Consider the following 20,961-nt stretch of genomic DNA (forward strand, 5'->3'; position numbering starts at 1 on the left):
GGTGTATCAACAGAAAAAACAAGGAGTCATAGTAGAAAATAAAATAGAAGGAAGAGAACACGTGAAAAAGAAGAAAATAGGTTAGAGTCAAAGAAACTATAAAAAATCAACAAAATTGGCACAAGAAAGACAAGTACACATGTTAGCCAATGGAGATTTATACTTTATGGAATCGGCTAAGGAGGATGAGGAAGAGAATAGCAACGACAATCAGCCACTTACTATAGCAAAGGAGAATGAGGTGAAATTAGCAAGATACACGAGGAATAGCCCGAAGTTGAAAAGAAAAAGAGAAGATGAAGATGTTGTACATGTAATAGAAATGGAAGAAGGTGAAGAGAGAATGAACCAAAACATTAAGGTAAAAAAAAAAGACAAAGCAGATTTGGAGGAGCATGAATAAAAAATGATGGAACAAGATATGCAAACCAAAAAAGCTGTCATAGAAGACTGTATAGCTGAGGAGGCGGGGCTCAACATGTCCCCAACTCAGCCATGAGTCTGATAAGTTGGATTGTCGCGAGTTGGCGGCTCCCGCGACAATTTTGGAGCTCCAGAATTTAAGTCTCACATTGAACAAGCACGTTTGTTTTTCTTTTTTTTATTGGACGTGACAAGCACGTTTGTGAAGTTCAAAGGCTCAATGCAAATTATTTTTGTACTGATTGAACTATTCTTACTAATAATACAGATCCAATGCCCAATTAATGTTTTGGACCTTAATTCCAATTGAACTAAAACCCAAATCTGCCAAGAATAGAGAGAGGTCTCGTAGATCTTGTACATGACCGACACAGCCCGCAGAAAAACCATAGAATGGCCCAAAAACTTTACTCTCTTGATGTCCTGCTCAAAATGGTCTCCCAAAATTTAGCCCATTTGTCTTGGGAAGATACGGGCTGCAACCTTTAACAGGCCCAATATATAGAGCCTCTCAAAACTTGCACACCCATTCTCATCCAAAAAAAAACATGCACATAATAATAAAGTTAGCGAAGTTTACGTGTGAACTGTGAAGGAAATACATTATAACAGTCAAGACCAAAGAAAAAAATAAAAATAAAATAGAATATAACAGTTAGGTCTTTCTCAATTTTAGTTTATTTTTTTTCAAAAAAAGTGTTAACGTTTGGTAGTCTTAATGTATATTTAACTAATGAGACATTTGAATCAAGTGAGCAACGCTCACATGGAAAAAAAGTGATTAGTATTAAATTAAATTGGCGCTTGCAGCGAGTGCAAAGCGTCAATAAGTGACAGCCCAAAAGTTATTCTTAATTAGATTGTAATCTACTGTCGCTATAGCTACATGACCACATTGTGTGTTAGAAAATGATAGAACAAATAAAGTGGGCGCATTCAAAAAAAATAAATAAATAGAAAACTCCTAACTATGAGTTGATATATACAGATGCGTGCATGTTTCGCACGCACTTGTAACATTCCATAAATCTTTTATTTTAAGATTAATATTATTATAGCTAGCCAAATGGACAACACAAGCACGCATGCTCAGCTCACAAATTTTGAACTGGCGCAAAACAAAACCAACCTAAATAAGAAAATAATGATATTTTGGAACAACTTGCTGTACCGACACAAATACAATCAATTTATTATTAATTTGTACGACTAAACCATATTCTACATATTTCGTATGCATGCATGTAATAGTATTTATATCATCATTGCCACGTGGAGGACATGGAAGAAGACTTAGTGATGAAGAATAGACCCAGCCATCTATTTTTGTTTGCTTCCTTAACCTTCTCCATAATCGTACAATTCCTGTTAAAGTTCAATCCCATCAAGCGATTTGGCACATTGTGGTTGATATGCACACCAATATGCGAGTAATTATAGGATCCACTTCACGCCATGGGGATCGAGATCGAGGGCTTTTATTTGTTCTTAGAAATTTCAGTTATAAACAAATATTTGTTTACAAAAATGTTTGTGTGACGTGTGCAGTGCATGGTGTGAATTTTTATTGGTGTGTTAGGGCATGCCACGTTGAGAGTAGGGAGGGATACGTTAGAAAAAAGGAACCAAGTTTGGAGTTTGGAATTGGAAGTTAAGTTAGCAATGAATAACGGACATGATGATACAGCGCTTCATTTTCATGATATTCCTTTCAATAATCCATCATTGCCATTACCAAACTCTTAATTCAAAAGAGAGCATGACGTGGTTCGTGTCTCGCGTGTCTTCCATCATTTTGCTCACGTGCCATCTCATCACCCTTCACCTCTCCTCTTATAATATATGTGTGCTCGCTCATAAAGCTTATTCTTTAGTTTATGTAGTTCATTTGCAATGTTACTTAGTATAAAAGGGTTACATCGGTGTAGCGATTAATTTTTATATCTATTATTTAAAAACCAAAATTTTAATGCGTATACTAAAAATCTATTATCAATCATATTTGGCAGCTAATGTTTTTCATACGTAATATGGTTAACTCAAAAAGTCATCTAAATATATAAATGGAATTAAATGGTTAGTACAATAAAAATTATTTTTAATAGTAGTAATATATTAATCACTATATATTTTGTTTAACTTATATTTTTGTGATAATTATATATTTATTGTTATTATATTATATATTATAATATCTATAAAAATATTATTGGTTATTTATTTTTTATTGTTGTTAAAAATAAAATAAATGACGGTCAAAAATAATTTTTTTAGTAGCAGTGAATTTTATAAAAAAATTTATACTATCACCAGCTATATGAATTAAACTTTAAAGATCGTTGTTTAGTTTATGTACTTTATTGTGTAATTAACTACTAATTATAGTATAAGCTCCACTAAACTATAATTCTTCCGTGTTCTAATGTTTTCGTGATCTCTGATTTTAAGATAAAACATTATTCTGTCATAAGAATATAATGATTTGTACGAATACACATGTACATGTACGTATGCTTGTTTACTACTAATTGACATACTGATTCGAATACGAATATGAACAAGTAATTCTTTTTCCCTTTAATTAGTATTAGGAAACTAACCATGTCATTTTAAGAAGTAAACATAGACCGAGGCCCCGGCCGGTTTACTAATTAAAAGTGGTGTGTGAACTTTGAAGGGAAATAACAAGCTAAGCTAGCTAAGAGAACATAATCGGAATCCTATACCCTACACACATACTATTACGATGAAAGTGTGAATGAATGAATGAAGGAATGATACTTTGCTTGAGAATGGAGGAGAAGTATTAAATGTGGGCCCCACCCCATGTCTGGAAGATTTAACGAAGTTTGTTGTTGTTGTGACTTGTGAATTATGATATATCTATTCTTCTTCTTCTTTTATAGGGTGTATGAGTAGGGTAAAGTGGGTTTCGTTTTGACTTAAATTCGGTTTTAAATAACGACTAAATTTATTATTCAGATTTTTATTCAGTTTTAGATATGGTAAAATTACACTATTTTTGAATCACATTAAAACTAAATCTAGATTAGATAAAATTTAAATTTTAATAAATTTTATATCAAAAAATTATAATACACATATTTATAAAAAAAATATACTAGTATCAAAAAATTAATATCTATATTTGAATTTAAATTTATTTATAAATTTTAATTTTGTACGTCTTTGATCTATGTTTTAATTCAACAAATATGATTTAAAAAAATAATAAATTTATAATGATTATAACATAATATTAAAATTAATTTAAAGATATATTCTTTTAGTTTTTTTAAAAGGGTAATTTACGTTTTTAAATTGTTTGAACTCTAATTTTACGCAAATACATTGTTTCAAAAACGGATACGTAAATACATTGTTTCACTATTTTATATAAACTGCTACTGGCAGTAGCGATTTACAAGTGCACAAAAACCGCTAGTACCAGCCGCGGATTATGTGTGTTTATTTCAGCATGGAAACCGCGATGAGCTGCCGTGGTTTACGTTTTAGAAGCATTGGTCATAAACCGCTGCTGCAGCAGCGGTTTATGTGGATTGGTTTGTGTGCGTAAACCGCTAGAGCCTATAGCGGTTTACGTGGAGCATGAATGTCTATATAAACCGCTGAACCAGCCGCGGATTATTCATTTTGAGGTTTTATAAGGTTGGTTAGAGAGAGAAAATTCTAGAGAGAGGTCAGAGCAAGTTGAGAACGGGCCCGAGGTATCTGAGCTGCGACTTCCGGCGGGATATCATGGCAGACAGAAGGAGCATGTACCGACTGAACAGTGTTGCGCATGTTGCCGGTTCCATTGGTGACGAGGTTAGTTAATTATTTAGCTATTTTTTTAGGCTTAGGATTTTTTTAGCTAGAAAAATGATATGAACACAAGTATATACGGATTTTATAGATTAGTCCCTTTTAGTTTTAAAAATGGTATGAACGGTAGAATATATAGAATTTTTTTTGAATTCTATTGTTAAAGATTTGTAATACTTTTATAATTATGGGTGTTATGTAATCAGTCTAGTGTGTTGTCATTTGTGTTATTGTAGTAAGTATTTTATAAATTGAACCTCGCTGGTTTATTGACTACTTAGTTATAGGATTTAGGAATTAATTTGTTTACCGGTAAAAAATTTGTTGACGGTTTAAGATATGTGTTATTACTAGATAGGAAATTTCCTTATGGATTGGAGAATTTAATTGTATCCTGCATTTATTGTGCGATTTTTTGCAGCCCACTATGTGTATATACAGTGTGAGACGGCAACAGAATATGCCCATGCATGATAGGATCATCCCGTATTTAGAGAGGGCTGGATTGTATCATTTGGCCAGGCTAAACAGCCAATGGTTCTGGTTGGATGAGCCATTGGTTAGTGCGGTCGTTGAGAGGTGGCGTCCTGAGACGCACACGTTCCACATGCCTTTTAGAGAGTGCACAGTGACATTGCAGGACGTGGCTTTTCAGCTTGGGTTGCCTGTCGATGGGGAGGTTGTGAGTGGTTGCCTTGGTGAGTTTGAGACATACATGCACGGTGGTCGACCAGCCTGGGAGTGGTTTCAGGACCTATTCGGTGAGCTGCCACCACCGAATAAGGTCAAGCAGATGACTGTCCACTTTACATGGTTCCACGAGAAGTTTAGTGTGCTACCAACAGATGCGAACGAGGAGACAATTCGCATTTACGCACGTGCCTACATCATGATGCTTTTATGTACTCAGTTATTTGGGGACAAGAGTGCGAACCGGGTACTTGTGTTGTGTCCACATCTCATAATCCATCCTGTTTGCCCAATCACACATGGCTGGGTTCTCTGACCTCATTATATCAAACCAATAGTCAAATTCTGCTTCAGTCTTCACATAAGCGGCGTTAACCAGCCACCTCCTGACATCCTGCCCCTTGAAGGTGAGGGCAAAATTTGCAGCAACATGCCGAATACAAAATGCCGTATAAGCATACAGAGGTCGCCAACCACTATCTGGTGACTCCAGCGCAGCCTTGATGCCGTTGTGTCTGTCAGAGATGACGAGAATACCTTCCTGTGAAGTAACATGTCTTCTAAGATTGGACAGAAAATATGACCAAGACTCAGCATTTTTTCCCTCCACTAGTGCAAACGCAACAGGCAAAATATTCGAATTCCCATCTTGAGCAATCGCCGACAACAAGGTCCCTCCATACTTACCATACAAGTGTGTCCCATCGATACTGACGAGTGGCTTACAGTGGCGGAATGCCTCAACACATGGAGGGAATGTCCAAAACATGCGATGAAAGTAGACTCTTTCTTCATCAACCTGGTCACCCACTCTAACCGGGGAGGTCTTCAGCAGAGCAATGGAACCGTCCATGGTGAATGTGACCCCAAGGATCCAGCGGGGCAGATCCGCATATGACTCCTCCCAATCACCGTAGATCTGTGCTACTGCCTTCTGCTTTGCCAACCATACCTTCCGATAACTTGGCTTGAAGCCATATGTTGTCTCTGTTGCCTCTTGCAACACCTTAATCAATACCGACGCATCAGCTCTAACCAACGAAAAGATTCTTGCACAAATCACATGATAATCAAGCTGCTTGTGGTCGCTCGAAATCGATGTGGCCATACACGTGTGTGGTCCGTTGTACCTCCTTACTTCCCATGTGCTCTTCCTTTTCCGCATGACTATCCGAATCAACCACGTGCACCCGTTACTGAACTCCTTGCATCTCCCTTTGTATTTTAGATTGTCTGACTCCATAACCCTGTACTCAACTCCACGCCGAATGCTGTAATCTTTCATGCTCAGCACAGCTTCCTCCTTACTCTGGAACGATTGGCCAATCTGAAATTCAGTCAAACCTGTCCCATCATGCATACCCTGCCCATAGAATGTTGCCTCTACATTCTGGTGTTGGCCGATGGCCTCCAAGTTCAAAGACGACAGGTGGGGAGGGTACTCTTGTGATCCAGAATCGGAACCTCCATGGGCTGTACGTACACCTCTCGGTATATCATCTTCACTGTCCCCACCAATATCGACCGGCTCCTCATCGGAATCATCATCACACAGCGCATTCTCAACTCGATCCGGTCCGACCTCAAACTCAACCCCAGCACGTTTGGGCTCGGGAGGTGGAACTACCACTGCTACCACAGGCAGTGATGTCGAGGCACCACCCACTGTGGTCGACTGAGGACCCGGTGCCGATGCCCCAGAGCTATCCACACGATCTTCCAACTTCGCAAACATCTCAGGTATTCTCACCTCCGGAAAACTACAGTTAAACAAGACCTGCAGGTCTTCATCCGACCCTATCACAAAGGTCTCATATCTAACACCGGTTGACACAACGGTAATGGGAATCTCGTAAAACAACTTTTTAACCAGCTTCGTCTCACGGGTACCGAGCTTTTGTAGTATGCTGAGCTTAATTTCTGCCAATGTACTCGAAGATCGGATAAAAATACTAACCGGTTCTCTATCTGTGAATTTCACACCATGCCGTTTGCTCTTTTGAAATTTTCTAGAGCAATGGACCAGAGCCACAAAACTATCCTCTCCATCCATTTGTGAATAACACTCTACCTCTCCACATTTGGCCCCTCTATTGTTTATATAGGGACCCCAATGACACACAATAAACGTAAACCGCTATGGCCACCAGCGGTTTACGCACGCATACCAACCAACATAAACCGCTACTGGCAGTAGCGGTTTATGAACAACCATAAATATACATAATCCGCGGCTGGTACTAGCGGTTTTTGTGCACTTGTAAACCGCTACTGTCAATAGCGGTTTATATAAAATAGTGAAACAATGTATTTACGTATCCGTTTTTGAAACAATGTATTTGCGTAAAATTGGAGTTCAAACAATTTAAAAACGTAAATTGCCCTTTTTGAAATGCACATAAATTGGATAAAGTCAAATTTATCTTAATTTGGATTTAAATCTAAACAATGATCGAATATATTTTTAAGATTTTTATCATACTTTAAAACCATAAATTTAATAAAATCACACAAATTTTACCTTTAAATATTTAAATTTGGACTGATTCGAACCATAAGTATTCTTATTAATTGAATTTAAATTTTTTAAATTTTAAAAAGTAAAATATAATTTTTTATTTTTGAATAATTTTTTATATTTTTTTAAATCCTATTTATAAAATAAATAATAAAGACTCACACTTTATCTTTTAAATAAAATTTAAAATTTAATGTATCCAAATCCCTATTAACTAATATTCTTGTTATAAATAAGCTAGTGCTAGGTTATGCTGGTGTTGTCTCCATTGGTGCTTGGTTGTTCTTTCCTCGTAAACTGAAATATTCCCATCACAGCCGCATTTCTTGTGCCACATGTTCGGTACAAACATCTCGCACCTTCTTAGAGAGACCCACATCTCACCGACCTCTCCGATCTCCTGGCATCTAATATCTACTTTCATTCAACCCTAAAATTATTATTTCCTCTTATACCTATTCAACATCACCCCCGAATTCCTCTTTCAGAATTTTAAATTATGGGTTTAAATTTCTTACAAACTAGTACGAGGTATTACTGTATATTTTAGTAAATAATAAAAAAGTTACTATACAACATGCAACAACAAATCTTAGCTTATTCACTCAAAAAGACAAGTATTCTCATCATTAATCAATTAGACTTCGATTAAGGAGCTAATATTTTATTTTATAGTTATTATCAATCAATTTTTTTGAATTATTTTTTATTTTAAATCTAACTCAAAATTTTAAATTTTCTAAAATGTGAATAAAAAAATTACAATAAATAATTATAATACATCATCAAAGTAAAATTTTATATTGCGAATATTTATTCTATTTATTACGTTCAGATGGTCATTGCCATGATAGTGTGGACTAACAGTCCAAAGCTAATTAAATAAAGCAACTGCAGCCTTGCAGGGTACTACATCACAGAAAAATAGTAACATAATTAACTATGCTAAAATGCAACAATACTACAAATATAATTTGTTTAGGAAACCTTTTTCTAATAAATATTTGCAAGCACACGAATAATTAAATACTTATGTGTATAAAAATATTATTAATGTAGCTAAAAATAGATTTAAATTGCTAGAGAAGACAATACGTGGACTCAACCTAGTGTGATGACCACATTCTGTCTTAATGTATGTATCTATATGCTATAACAGTATTACTTTATTTATATGCAATAAATGCATGCAATAATAGGATTTTTTTAATATAAATTATAAAAAAATATTTATTTTCCTAAAATTTATTTCTGAATTTTATTTATTGAAATGTATTTTTTTTGTATTTAGACAAGTTTGTTGTACATATTGACAAACTCTACGAAAATTAGTAAATTCATCTTACTCTCGGATGAATTCTATAAATTTTATAGAGTTTAATTAGCGGAATAAGTCATATTTAATAAAAAAATTTTAATTATAAATTTTAAAAAAATAACTATTTTTCAAAAATAAAATACTACTCATATACTTTTGTGTATTTTTATCTATTCTGGAGAGACAATGACAATACTTATCATAGTTAACTTTTTAAATCCAATTTAATATATTTAAGGTAGAGTTTGCAAATTCTATGAAGACGAACTTGCTCATTTTCATAGAATTTGTTAAAGTATGCAAACGTATACAAATACAAAAAAAATACATTTCGATAAATAAATAAGAAGAAAGCTCAAAATTGAGTTTTGAAAAAATAAATATTTTTTATAATTTATATTAAAAAAAAATCCTGTAATAATATAGTTATTACTTATTACTATCTACTAGTGTTGTAGTAGTCTTTGATGCATTAATAATATTACGTCTTGGTAGTATAATTAATTATATCAACCAACTTAAGTGCGCACAATATAATTATGATAATACTGGACGAGAATAGAGTGTGCGGTCAAAACGTAAGTGCATGGGATACTTTGGTTTATTGCATTATAATTTCGCTAATTAAACTAGCATGAATTATTGATTATCAAATTACTAATTCCTTCATGTTCAAAATTATGAAAATTATTATAATTATTATATGTTCACTTTACCGTTTCTAAACAAAGATCATCTATGCTAAACAAAGTATGTGTAACCTTATACTACCAAAAATAAAAAATAGAAAGTTTAGGGACTTTGAACTATTAGAGAAGAATATTCAAATTTACAATAAAGTACAGTGAAATAAATTAGTGATTAAGAAAAAGGAATTTTAACTTTTTAATTATTTTCTAAGGTGGATGATTCTTATCCTTCTTAACAAATTTATTATTTATGCGTTGAAAATATTTTGTGAGGTTCAAGCAAACAAAATTGGAAAGATCAACTTAAGTTGTAAATCCTTTCGAATTTTTCATGATATTTTTGTATCAACTTCATTTGTGAATGACTAATTTGTTACTATTTAAGATTTTTATTATAAAAGAATGTGTTTTTTCTTTTTACTAAAGATAGAAAAATCCGAATATACAAATTTTTAAATGAGTATAGAAAGACTATGTCATTTGAGTTATAATTCATTAGTTATAAAAAAATATGTTACCACATACATAAAATGTGATTTAAATATTTAATACTTATTTAAACACATAAATTGTATTAACTCGACTAATCCAAATTAATTATTTAATTTGCAAATTAAGATACTATACTTGAAGAATTATTGATTCTTATATTTATTAGTATTATAAATCCTCCTATCTGTTAATTACTCTAGATATTAATAGAAAGTGATTAACTTATGCTACCAATGATAAGTGATTATCTTATATAATAATCCAAAATCAAACCTTGTAAAAAATCATATAATAACATGTGTCAAATTAGTTAAAAAAAAATTATGAAGTTCAAGATGAAGTCCTTATACACAAAGGAATCTGTGGAAGAAAGGAGAGTGGGAAATCTCATATTCTTTTCTTAACAAAAATGCTAATAAACATACAAGTAACACAACATCACCGTTATGTATTGTGTCTTATGCTGGGCACGGTTCCCATCACCATGGTCACTACTCACTTTTACTTTTATGTTTTTCATCATCAGTAGTGTTGTTTCCTTTGACTGATATAAATTTGACCGGTCAACCAACATGATTCTGACCCTACCAACATTCCATGACCCACCACAACACATTTTGCACCCTCCAATCCCAATATTTGATTTAGCTTAATTATATCTTAAAAATCGTCATCATCCATGCATTTTCAAACACGTTTCATGCGTCAATCAGTTAATAGGAGGGTGGAAACCAATTAAGGCTTAATTAAAATCTTTCATAGGATCCAAAGTATATCTAATTAACAGTGCGTTAATAGAGATCAATCATTGTTTGCTAATTAATTTCCGTCAAGTACTCCAGAAAGATAATAAAAGCACGAAATCATATAGTTAGTAGGGAAATAATATCATATTTGTATAAAAAATGTTATTTATAAACTAAAATTAACTACTAAAATCAGTTACTAATATATTTATATATAAATATATGTAATTTAATTTATTTTTAATTTATATTTATATTTTAATATATATTTTAATTTATACTTATAACTAATTTTAGTGATTAATTTTAGTTTACGTATAACATAATNTGGTACATTATTAGAGTTTAATTTTAGTATACTGATAATATAAAATATTTTATACAATCATATAATTATATTTATCTTTTTAAATTATTATTTATAATCAATAAAAATAATAATTATTTTTAATAATGTGAGATTAAATACATATATAAAATTATTCTATATTAATAGTATATCAAAATTAAATAGATATAATTATTACATAAGTTTTCCCGCCATCCACTATAAAGATTCTTGCCCCGCAAATATATCAAGTGGAGAGGCATAACACCCAAATTAGGAACAAATCAAAAGCTTACTAGTAAGAATACTCACATTACGTTACATACATAGGTAACAGGTTCTACTTTTTCTTTTTCAGAGGGTTTAAACTTACAACCTAGAAAAGCCACCTATGATAATATATGTCGGATTTAGTTGAATTGCTGACCATATATAATCACATGCACTCTTTCTTTCATTTTTAATTTCATCACCTTATCTTTAAATCCAATTTATGGGGATATGGACATTAATAGCTAAGATTTGATAGGTTTGGGTGGGTTGCATGTTCATATCTTCTTTGTAACTAGAAAAAAAAAATATGGCCTATGATTTATTTAATTAATTTAGGATTGAAATTTTCACAAACTGTAATGATGGCTGTTAACTTTAATCTTAGTTTTTTAATTAAAAATATATGAGTACCAAGAATGGATACAGATCGCTGATCGCAGAGGGTGCCTTTTTTTTTTGTTTTCTTTTCCAACAGCTAAGCGACAAATTAATGTCCATGTGTGAGGAATAAGAATATTAATAATAGTAATTAATAATCTAAGGGATTAGCTGTTGATCAATCAAATAAACAATTAGACGAAACTAATCATTTGATTCTGCACCGTCAAATAACGATCATTATTGTCATATAGAATGTAATATTTTCTTTATTTATTTCCTCCTCTATATACATGTTTTTTTTCCTTTGTTTTTCTAATTTAATATATATAGTTGTTGGATCATTTGGAAAAATAGGTTTCATTTATGTCTATATAATCTATATACATATGATTAATTAATATCTTGTGACCTACACGTATATGAGTAATTCTTATATATATAAAATAATATTTTGCGAGTAAAATTTGAATTGATGTAGAGGCAGACATGATGAGCTTTAGCCATGTTAGTAAAAAGAAAATTTGTTTTGTTACCCATTATTATACATGGTTATAATATTTGGTGAATAAAGTGGTTGGTTATGGTGTGAAATGACTATAATTGGAAATTATGTGTGAGGAGTGAGAATGCAAATAAATAAAGTGTAGGAGGTTCCATGGAATAAGTGGAAGTTGAGTAAGACAAGTCAGAAGCCTATGGACAGATAATTGTCGATGAAGATGATGATCACTGATCAGGGGTTCCTGGATGAGAAGGGACCACAGGTACCCCAATTTGAAGGGCCAAAAGGACCCCTAAATCCAATGCAACCAAAGCATATTATGTGTATAATATATGATACTTATGACTATAGTGACGTGGCTATACCATACCTATCATGACATATTATGTTACATGAATCATGAATTCATGCCCATGTATTATCATCATAACCCTATTACATTACATACACACATGTACTTACTTAATTACAAGGCCGCAACGTGTTACATGAAACAATAATATGTAATAAAGCAATAAACCCTAATTGTAACCAACTTATTATTGTGTTGGTCGAGTTATTAATTCGTTCATCTTCTTAAATAAGTGTCGAAAATTTAAATTTTGTATATATATTAATTTATTAGTCAATAATAAATTTTTAAATAAAATTTAAATTTGCGACAGATCAATATTTCAGTTATTGATAAACTGGAGGAAGCTAAAAAAACCCTAATGGCATGTTACAAGAAACGACGAAAAGAATAATTAATATCACATTGGGCCCCATGCATCATACACTTCCAAAAACATGTAACATCCTGGATCATATCACCCACTCTGCTCTTCTTAGACCAAATCTTTGTTGTTCTTCCGTGTCCTTGAATAAATACTTACTTGCTTGTATATAATAAATGCAGATTGGCGAGGTTTTTGTCATGTTTGGGGGCTGAGAGAGAGGTGAGGTTCAAATTGATGAATGGGGAAGAAGTGGAGACACAGTGGTGGATGAGTGGGGACCACCGGTGGCCTGCCCAGTCCAACCGCCGTGGGCTCCACCTAATAGTTGCATCCACTCCACACCTGGACCCCACTCTTATACAATTTCACTTCCCTTAATTGAATTCATCATATCTATAATTAATAACAGAATATTGTAATTATTTATCATAGATTATTTCATGCTCTAACATTAGTGGATGTTAATCAATTTAGATTGGTCAAGTGGTCAATTTACTCCTCAATTTAAATAAGTATCTATAATTTAAATTTTATCTTATACATGCAATAATCTATTGACTTGTGGCGAATCTTTAAATAAAATTTTGATCCACAACAGATTAATTTTTAGCCTATAAAAATGAAAAAATCGCTAAGAGTAAAAAAAAAATTAGTGTATGTTCAAACATGTATAATAAGTTTTGAGGTTTTATTTATCATATATCAAACATCAACTATTAGGTAATTAGTGGATATACATATTTAACATTTTATAAAAATTGTCTATTATACTATTATAAATAGATTTAATTATTGTATATAATAAATTTGATTATTCTAATAATTAATTATTTGATTAAAAAAATACATAAAATGATATATATTTATATATAAATATTAATTTGACAATTAATTTTTCATGTAAACATAATATTTTTGTTTATCTATATAATTATGGTAGGTACAATATAAACTCGTTGCAGCACACACAAATAGATATACATACAATTACTAAAGTAATGTTTGAAAGTAGCGATAGAAAATAAGATTGAGAGACAAATAATCAATAGTATATTGATAGTCAGATATTAAAATTAAAATTTTAATTTTAAGATATAAAAATTTATAATTTCTTTTTGGTAGTTTTAGAAGATAAACATAAAAAAATTGTAATTTTTAAAAACAAAAACTAAAAATTTAATAACATTTATTTTTTAAATTTTAATTTTAATTTCATATTTTTTTAATACAATATTGAGATATATTTCAATTTTATATATTTTTTTTAAAAAATCAAGAAATTTAAACTCAAAATTTCTAAATGAGAATAGAAGACTATATTATTTAAATTATAATTTGTTAGAAGTTTTATACACTTTATAACAAATACAGTACATAAACTTAATTTATTTTCTATTTTTTAATAGTCCCTGTCTTTTAATCTCGATTTATCTTCTAGCATTAGTCTAATAATGTAATAGTATTGAATAGCATGGATAGAAGAATATTTTGCTTTGTTTATTTATTTGTGTGTGATGGATAGAATGGGGTTTCTCTGCGTGCAAGGCAACCTCATCGACCCTCTTGTACGGCAGAAACCATGATTATCTCTCTTGGGATTGGATTGCATTGCTTGCTTGCTTTAATTTATATATAAGTAGAGAAGCACCCCCACCCTCTTCTTCCATTACCTCATCATCACTTTCTATCACTTCTAATTTCAATCCAGAGTTGTCTTATTAATTAGACTCCATAAGCTTTAAATTTTGTATGGATGGATCCTTCTAGTGGACAACACCATCAGGTACCTCAATGATCCCTATGTATATATTATTATTATTATTGTATATAGCATCATAGTTCATAGCTTGCAATTGTTTGAATTTGGTTCAGGAACTGGAGAACATGATAGGATGCTCCACAAAGAGTCAGCAACAAGAAAGAAAGCCAAGGCCACAACCAGAACAAGCACTCAAATGTCCAAGATGTGACTCTACCAACACCAAATTCTGCTACTACAACAACTACAGCCTCTCTCAGCCAAGGTACTTCTGCAAATCTTGCAGAAGATACTGGACCAAAGGTGGAACACTCAGGAATGTTCCTGTTGGTGGTGGATGCAGGAAGAACAAGAGATCTTCTAATTCTTCTTCTTCATCAACTACTTCCTCTTCATCTAATTCACCTGCACCCTCTTCAAGGAGGCCTCAAGATCATCATGGATTCATCTCACCTAATAATCCTCTCATCACTGCTTTCCCTCACTTGGCTTATGATCATCATCCTTCTTCTTCTCCCACCAGTGATCTCACCTTAGCCCTTGCAAGGCTCCAGAAACAAACAATGCCTTTTGATGATCATGATCTCTCAATCTTGGGCAACCCCACAAGCTCCCTCTGTGATATTCTTGGAAATCAAGGCCTTAACACCCACAACACTTCATCAACTGGCTTCTTGGAAGCACTTAGAACCGGATTCCAAGGAAACAATAGTAATAATAACGCTCTTCATCATCAGAATCTCTACTATTCATATGGGAATGGGGACATGGGTGAGGTTGTGGACAATGGTGCTGTTAATGCTGGAGACATGTTGCTACCTAATCATTATGATTCAGAGATGAGCAATGCAGCAACTCAAGCAGTGAGTGTCAGCACCATGAAGCAAGAACTATGCAGTGAAGCTACTAAGGTTCTTGGTGGTGGCGCTTTTCCATGGCATAACAGTAGTAATGGGGACACAAACATGGGTGAATTTGATTCAGCAAGAGCAACTTGGAATGCTGGTTTCACATCTTCAAATTGGCATGGCCTTCTCCATAGTCCTCTAATGTAAGAGATGCTCATGAATCAGAAGGCACTGCTGTATGTGATGATGATTTTCCTCTCACCTTACTAGCTTTGACTAAAAGACCAGTCTTAATTAGTTAATTTAAATCATCTTTAATTAGTAGGTTTGAGTTAAATAGGGATTTGGATCTCACCAATGATCAATCCACTCTCTTTTCTTTTGTTGTTTTTTTATTTTTCTTTTTCTTTTGTAGCTTGCTTAAATTATATATGGGATTTTTTGTACTGCTATCTCTTTTATTGGTGGATAGACTAATGAAAGTTCTGATTTGTTTGCCAACAACCCAAGGATGAAGTTTGGAGATAATTAAAAGAAATAATATTTATATGATTTTCTTTTTACTGTATAACAGAGATATACATAAGAATAGAACATTTTTTTTAATAATTTATAAACTACCTTAAGCAGCATTTTCCTCATTTGACATGTAAGAGAGAGAGAATGAGAGTGATGTTTTGATATAGTAGTAATAGTTAAATTGGTTCAGGGTGAATCTGAGGTGTGTTTGAAGTGTGAACTGTTAGAATCGAATCAGATATATTATTTCAGGTGCTTCGGGTATTGAATTATTGATGATGGTGATATAGTATTTCAAGAAATTCTAATTCTGCCATAACTGCAGCAAATTACTTAGGCCAAAGTAGATTCCATGAACATGCATGGAGAAATAGAACTTACTATTTTACTGAAACTGTATAGATATAGAAAATAAGAAAATAGAGAAATAATGGCGTGTGTGTATAGTAGTGTATATATGACATGACAGTGGTAGGTGCTAGATAGAAGTAGGATTCAGATTTGAGAGAATACAAGAATTTCTCGTGTTCCAAAAGGAATTTAGAAAATTCAGTGAAGGCATGAGCGGCAAGTTCGGGAATGATTTTTATCTCTCTTTGGCTTTAATGTCTGACCAAATCCAACGTTGGATATGGGCGTGACAAAAATAACACAACACAGCCACTAATCACTTTCAAAATTATATGCATGTCAGACTCTGCCTCACTATTATATTGCAACCACTTACACACTCCCTTCTCCTATGGACTTTCTTTTTCACAACCACAATATTTTTATATATTTATCAATTTCAATACATCCTATTTTATTCTCTATCCACAAAATAATAAAAATTTATTTTAAATTATTCTTTTGCTAAAAAGATAGCTGAAATGATGTACAAGGAATATGAGCTGGTCTATATTTCACAACTTATAGAAAAAAAGAAAATGCATATTATTTTTTGTAACCTGTTAAATACAGAAAAACAGACAAAAGTATGACTTATATTCGTGTAATATATCTTACAGGTCCTATTTTTAATGTAATTTATCAGTTTTGAATTCGTATTCAAAATTTTGAGGCACAAAATAAAGTAATATTATTATAAGTCTATAGTTCATAATAATTTTATACAATAGGACTTTTCTCTTTTTCTGATATTCAATTATTGTTGTCTAATGCTTAAATCAAATTATTGTGTGTTTGAAAGATGTATTTGTACTCAGAATTTCTTTTGCTTTTGTTTTGTTTGGTTACTTTGATTTAGAGATATTAAAGTTTGAAAAGAGACAACTTACTATTTTGTTTGGTTTGTCGTTATTTTCTTAATGGTGTGAAATAGTAGCAGTGAAGTCGAAGAAATCTTTTGGCTCGTGTTGTAATGTAGTTCAGATAAGATCAAGATCACAGAGTTTTGTCCTCACATAAACCGTATGGGCCAGACTTGGAAAACAACAAATCATACAACTCCATAAACTTTGGCCATTATGCTTGTCTTAAACTCTTAGCACATCAACAACTTTGTGAGGACTTAGGTTTGGGATTCATGTATTAATGGGGGAGCACATTTCAAGATCAAATATTTAAACACACCCCTTATTATTGTAAGGTTGTTAATCTTCCATGCTTAGTTTAGTTGCTTAAATTCTTTACATCTACATGGTTTCAAAATAATAGTCTTTTAAATTGGTTGCTCACCTTCTAAGATTTGCTGATGTACAAAATATTCCAGACAGAGCTCATAGAAAGGACTATGTTGAGTATGTTGTGCAAAGAATGTTTCAGATTCCACATTCCAGAAAACATGTGATTAATTTTCTACAAAATCCAAAAGCTCTAACGGCCCAAGGTAGCACACTTAGGGGGTTATACCAATCAGGCTCACATTATTGCTGGGCTAAGTGGGACCAGTTACTAGTCTCAAGATTCAAAACCCAAAGTTGAAGCATGCACAACTTGATAAAAGAACTGTGATACAAAATATATATATGGGATATTTTGTACTGCTATCTCTTTTATTGGTAATGAAAGTTCTGATTTGTTTGCCAGCAACCCAAGGATGAAGTTTGGAGATAATTAAAAGAAATAATATTTATATGATTTTCTTAAAAATAGAACATTTAATTTAGAGAAATAATAGGAACAGTAAGATTGGACCTTTGTCATAGTGATACATACTTTGGGAAACATTTCAAGTACACTGGGAGTACCGATACACCAGTTGTTTTAATCGTTGATTTCAATTAATATATATTATATATATTTTTTATAATTCAGATCACGGTTAAAATAACTGGTACACCAATACTCCCGGATCCACATATCCACTTGTCCATTAACTGTTGAGTGTTGACACTATCATCTACATACACTTATGCCACGTTTTTGAATGCCTAGTTTTGAACCAGTCTGGCCATGTCTTCCTCAATCATATATGGTCCGAAACCGAAGCAATACTACATTGTTCATGTTCCATTTTTGGATTATGAAAAAACTTTGTATCCGTACGTTGCAACGTCAAATTAATTATTAATCACACACGGGTGCCAATATAATATATTGCAAACATTCTATAGATAAACATTCCACTAGATACATGGGGATGAAAAAACAAAGTGACATATATAAATCAAACTTTTATTCTTTCTTTTTCTTAGTAGTTTAAGAAACTTCTATTCCTTCACAAGATTTTATGATTACTTTGGACTATATTTGTTTTTCTCCGATTTCATTCCTTATATCAAATACGTTATTTGTCTTACTAAAACTTTTTCCGTAGAATCAAAGCATAAATTAAGATAAATCGCTTATCGGAGCTATCTTCAAATTAAAAATAGTTAATTTCATGAGTGATCTTTGTTTTATTCTCTCCTTTTCGTTATGATCGTATTCCGTATAGCAAAATGTTACAATTTAATAAAATCAACAATATTAAAATAATTTTACATTTTAAATTTTTAGTCACGGTATAACACAAAAAAATTAAATACCACAAAAATTTTTAATTGTTTACTACATCTCCTAATTCGACAAATTAAAAAATAATTCGTCCGAAAATTGTATTTGTATGTTTGTACTCTCTATTCACGGATGTTTGATATTTACAAAAACATATGGGAAAATCTTTTTCTTTCTTTTTTTGGCTCTGAAAAAAAATTGTAGAAGATTTTAGCCTCTTTTAATGGGCCATGGAGTTCGAAGATTGAATCTAGGAAAGCCATGCACCTTGATTTTTCTCTTAAGAAAGCCCATTTATTATTATTCGCTCTCCAAAAAAGCCAATGTACCTAACTCATGTTTCTACTGTGGGCTTATTATACACAATTTGTTCTCTTAGTGGATACATATATAATTGCATAGTTTACATAAACACCGGATGCAGGACCAAAATAAAATAAACAAAAATAAAATTCACATACACTGAATGAGACTTGTTCACATCTAATTTCCGGTTTCCCTCTCAAACGCCTGTGCCCCTAATTTGGATAAAAAAAAAGGGGAAAAGATGTGTTCGAGAACATCCCAAAATATTTACTATCACATGCCGAAAATTTGCTGGGCTTAATGACCACAAGTCTACAACAACATCAAACTTCAATACATCTACATGAAAAAAAAAATTGAAGTTTCTTCTTACAAGATATAGAATTATCTTAAACAAAAATATAAATTTACTAGATGCATTTAGAAAAACTAACATGTGATTCTACAGTGGTTACATATGAAAATGCTATATATATTTTTGGAGGAACAATCATGAAAGCAAAAGTAAGTAACGTATAAGGATCAGCATGGAACAAGATACTCATGATTCTCTTTAATATGTACTTGTGTTGTATGAACAAAATCCAACCATATGTGGAACAAGCCAGAGAGAGATAGATATATACACAATAGCAGATGCAGATCAGAGGCAAAGAATTCGCACATGTGAATGCTAATAAAATTAGATAGATTAATGTTATGTGTGCCATCTTTGTATATATTTCTCTTTTATATTTTTATTTTTAATATTAACTTGATTATGGATAGAAATGAAATAAAAAAAATAAATAATAAAAGTAGGGAGCATACAATTCTAACATAGGAATCACAAAATGTTATCAATTAATCACAAACTAGTATATATCAGTCAGTCAAACATGGCACTGAAATGCATGCAAAAGAAAAAAAGAAAAAGGAAAAACTTGAGAAAATAATTCTTATTATTTATTAATATACTTTTCTTTTGAAATTATTGATAGAGAAGACATATACAGCTGTGTGAGATACTACTACAAATAAATCCAAATCCCTGAAGTCACTTCAGAAATTGATGACCCCTTAAACTGAGTTTTCACTAATATGATCCTTAAACATGCTAAATTAACAGCCACCAGATCTACCCGATCCAATATTTGGCCACAGTGAATACTGAATAACCATATAGCAAGAAATGTCATAACTGCCCTTTAGCATGTAACTGAATTACTAATGTAGACCTCAGTAATTACGTTACAGTAACATGAATTGGTGACTGGGATGCGCTTTAATTAATCCACGATTCACACATATAGAATATAGTAACTTGTTAGCTAATAAAGAAAACGCGTTACCTTTTAAAGCTTTTATCATTTGACTTCATAACCTCATCTCACCACATTTATCACTCTCTGGTTTTAAGAGGAAATTTATATAATTTTTGTCGAAATATATTTGTAACAATAAATGAGTTTTTATCAGTGAGAGTTTGGTTCCTCATATATCAGTGTGAATCATATTACTAGAATTGAATACATCAGAGCTAAATTTAAAAGATAGCTAAGTTAAAAAGTTTTTTATACGTATAAAAATGGTCAACATTATATTTTTTAAAGAATACTAATTAAATAATTAATATTTCTTGTATAATTCCCTTTTATTAAACTCAAGACTAGTCAAATTTTAATCCTATCAAAATATTTTACACA

At 31.9% G+C, this 20,961-nt stretch overlaps 2 protein-coding genes across 2 annotated transcripts; one reads left to right on the plus strand and one right to left on the minus strand.

Annotated features, from left to right (window-relative positions):
• Positions 1–5,158: 5,158 nt before the first annotated feature.
• LOC107461590 (uncharacterized) lies at positions 5,159–6,991 on the minus strand. The gene has a single exon (XM_016080109.1). It carries the CDS (start codon positions 6,989–6,991, stop codon positions 5,159–5,161), a length of 1,833 nt encoding a protein of 610 aa, XP_015935595.1.
• A 7,661-nt stretch (positions 6,992–14,652) lies between these two features.
• Positions 14,653–16,015, plus strand: LOC107461657 (dof zinc finger protein DOF3.2). The gene is made up of 2 exons (XM_016080203.3): positions 14,653–14,687; positions 14,777–16,015. The coding sequence occupies exons 1-2, from the start codon at positions 14,658–14,660 to the stop codon at positions 15,716–15,718; spliced, it is 972 nt and encodes a 323-aa protein (XP_015935689.1). The 5' UTR covers positions 14,653–14,657; the 3' UTR covers positions 15,719–16,015.
• The last annotated feature ends 4,946 nt before the right edge of the window (positions 16,016–20,961 follow it).

Source organism: Arachis duranensis, chromosome 8 (assembly GCF_000817695.3).
Source record: "Arachis duranensis cultivar V14167 chromosome 8, aradu.V14167.gnm2.J7QH, whole genome shotgun sequence".
NCBI lineage: Eukaryota > Viridiplantae > Streptophyta > Magnoliopsida > Fabales > Fabaceae > Arachis > Arachis duranensis.

Excerpts from the sequence above, each read along its gene's own strand:
- LOC107461590 (XM_016080109.1), bottom strand. The coding sequence starts at position 6,991 with ATGGATGGAGAGGATAGTTTTGTGGCTCTGGTCCATTGCTCTAGAAAA.
- LOC107461657 (XM_016080203.3), top strand. The coding sequence starts at position 14,658 with ATGGATCCTTCTAGTGGACAACACCATCAG. Across the intron at positions 14,688-14,776 it reads CTAGTGGACAACACCATCAG|GAACTGGAGAACATGATAGG; the intron begins GTACCTCAATGA and ends AATTTGGTTCAG.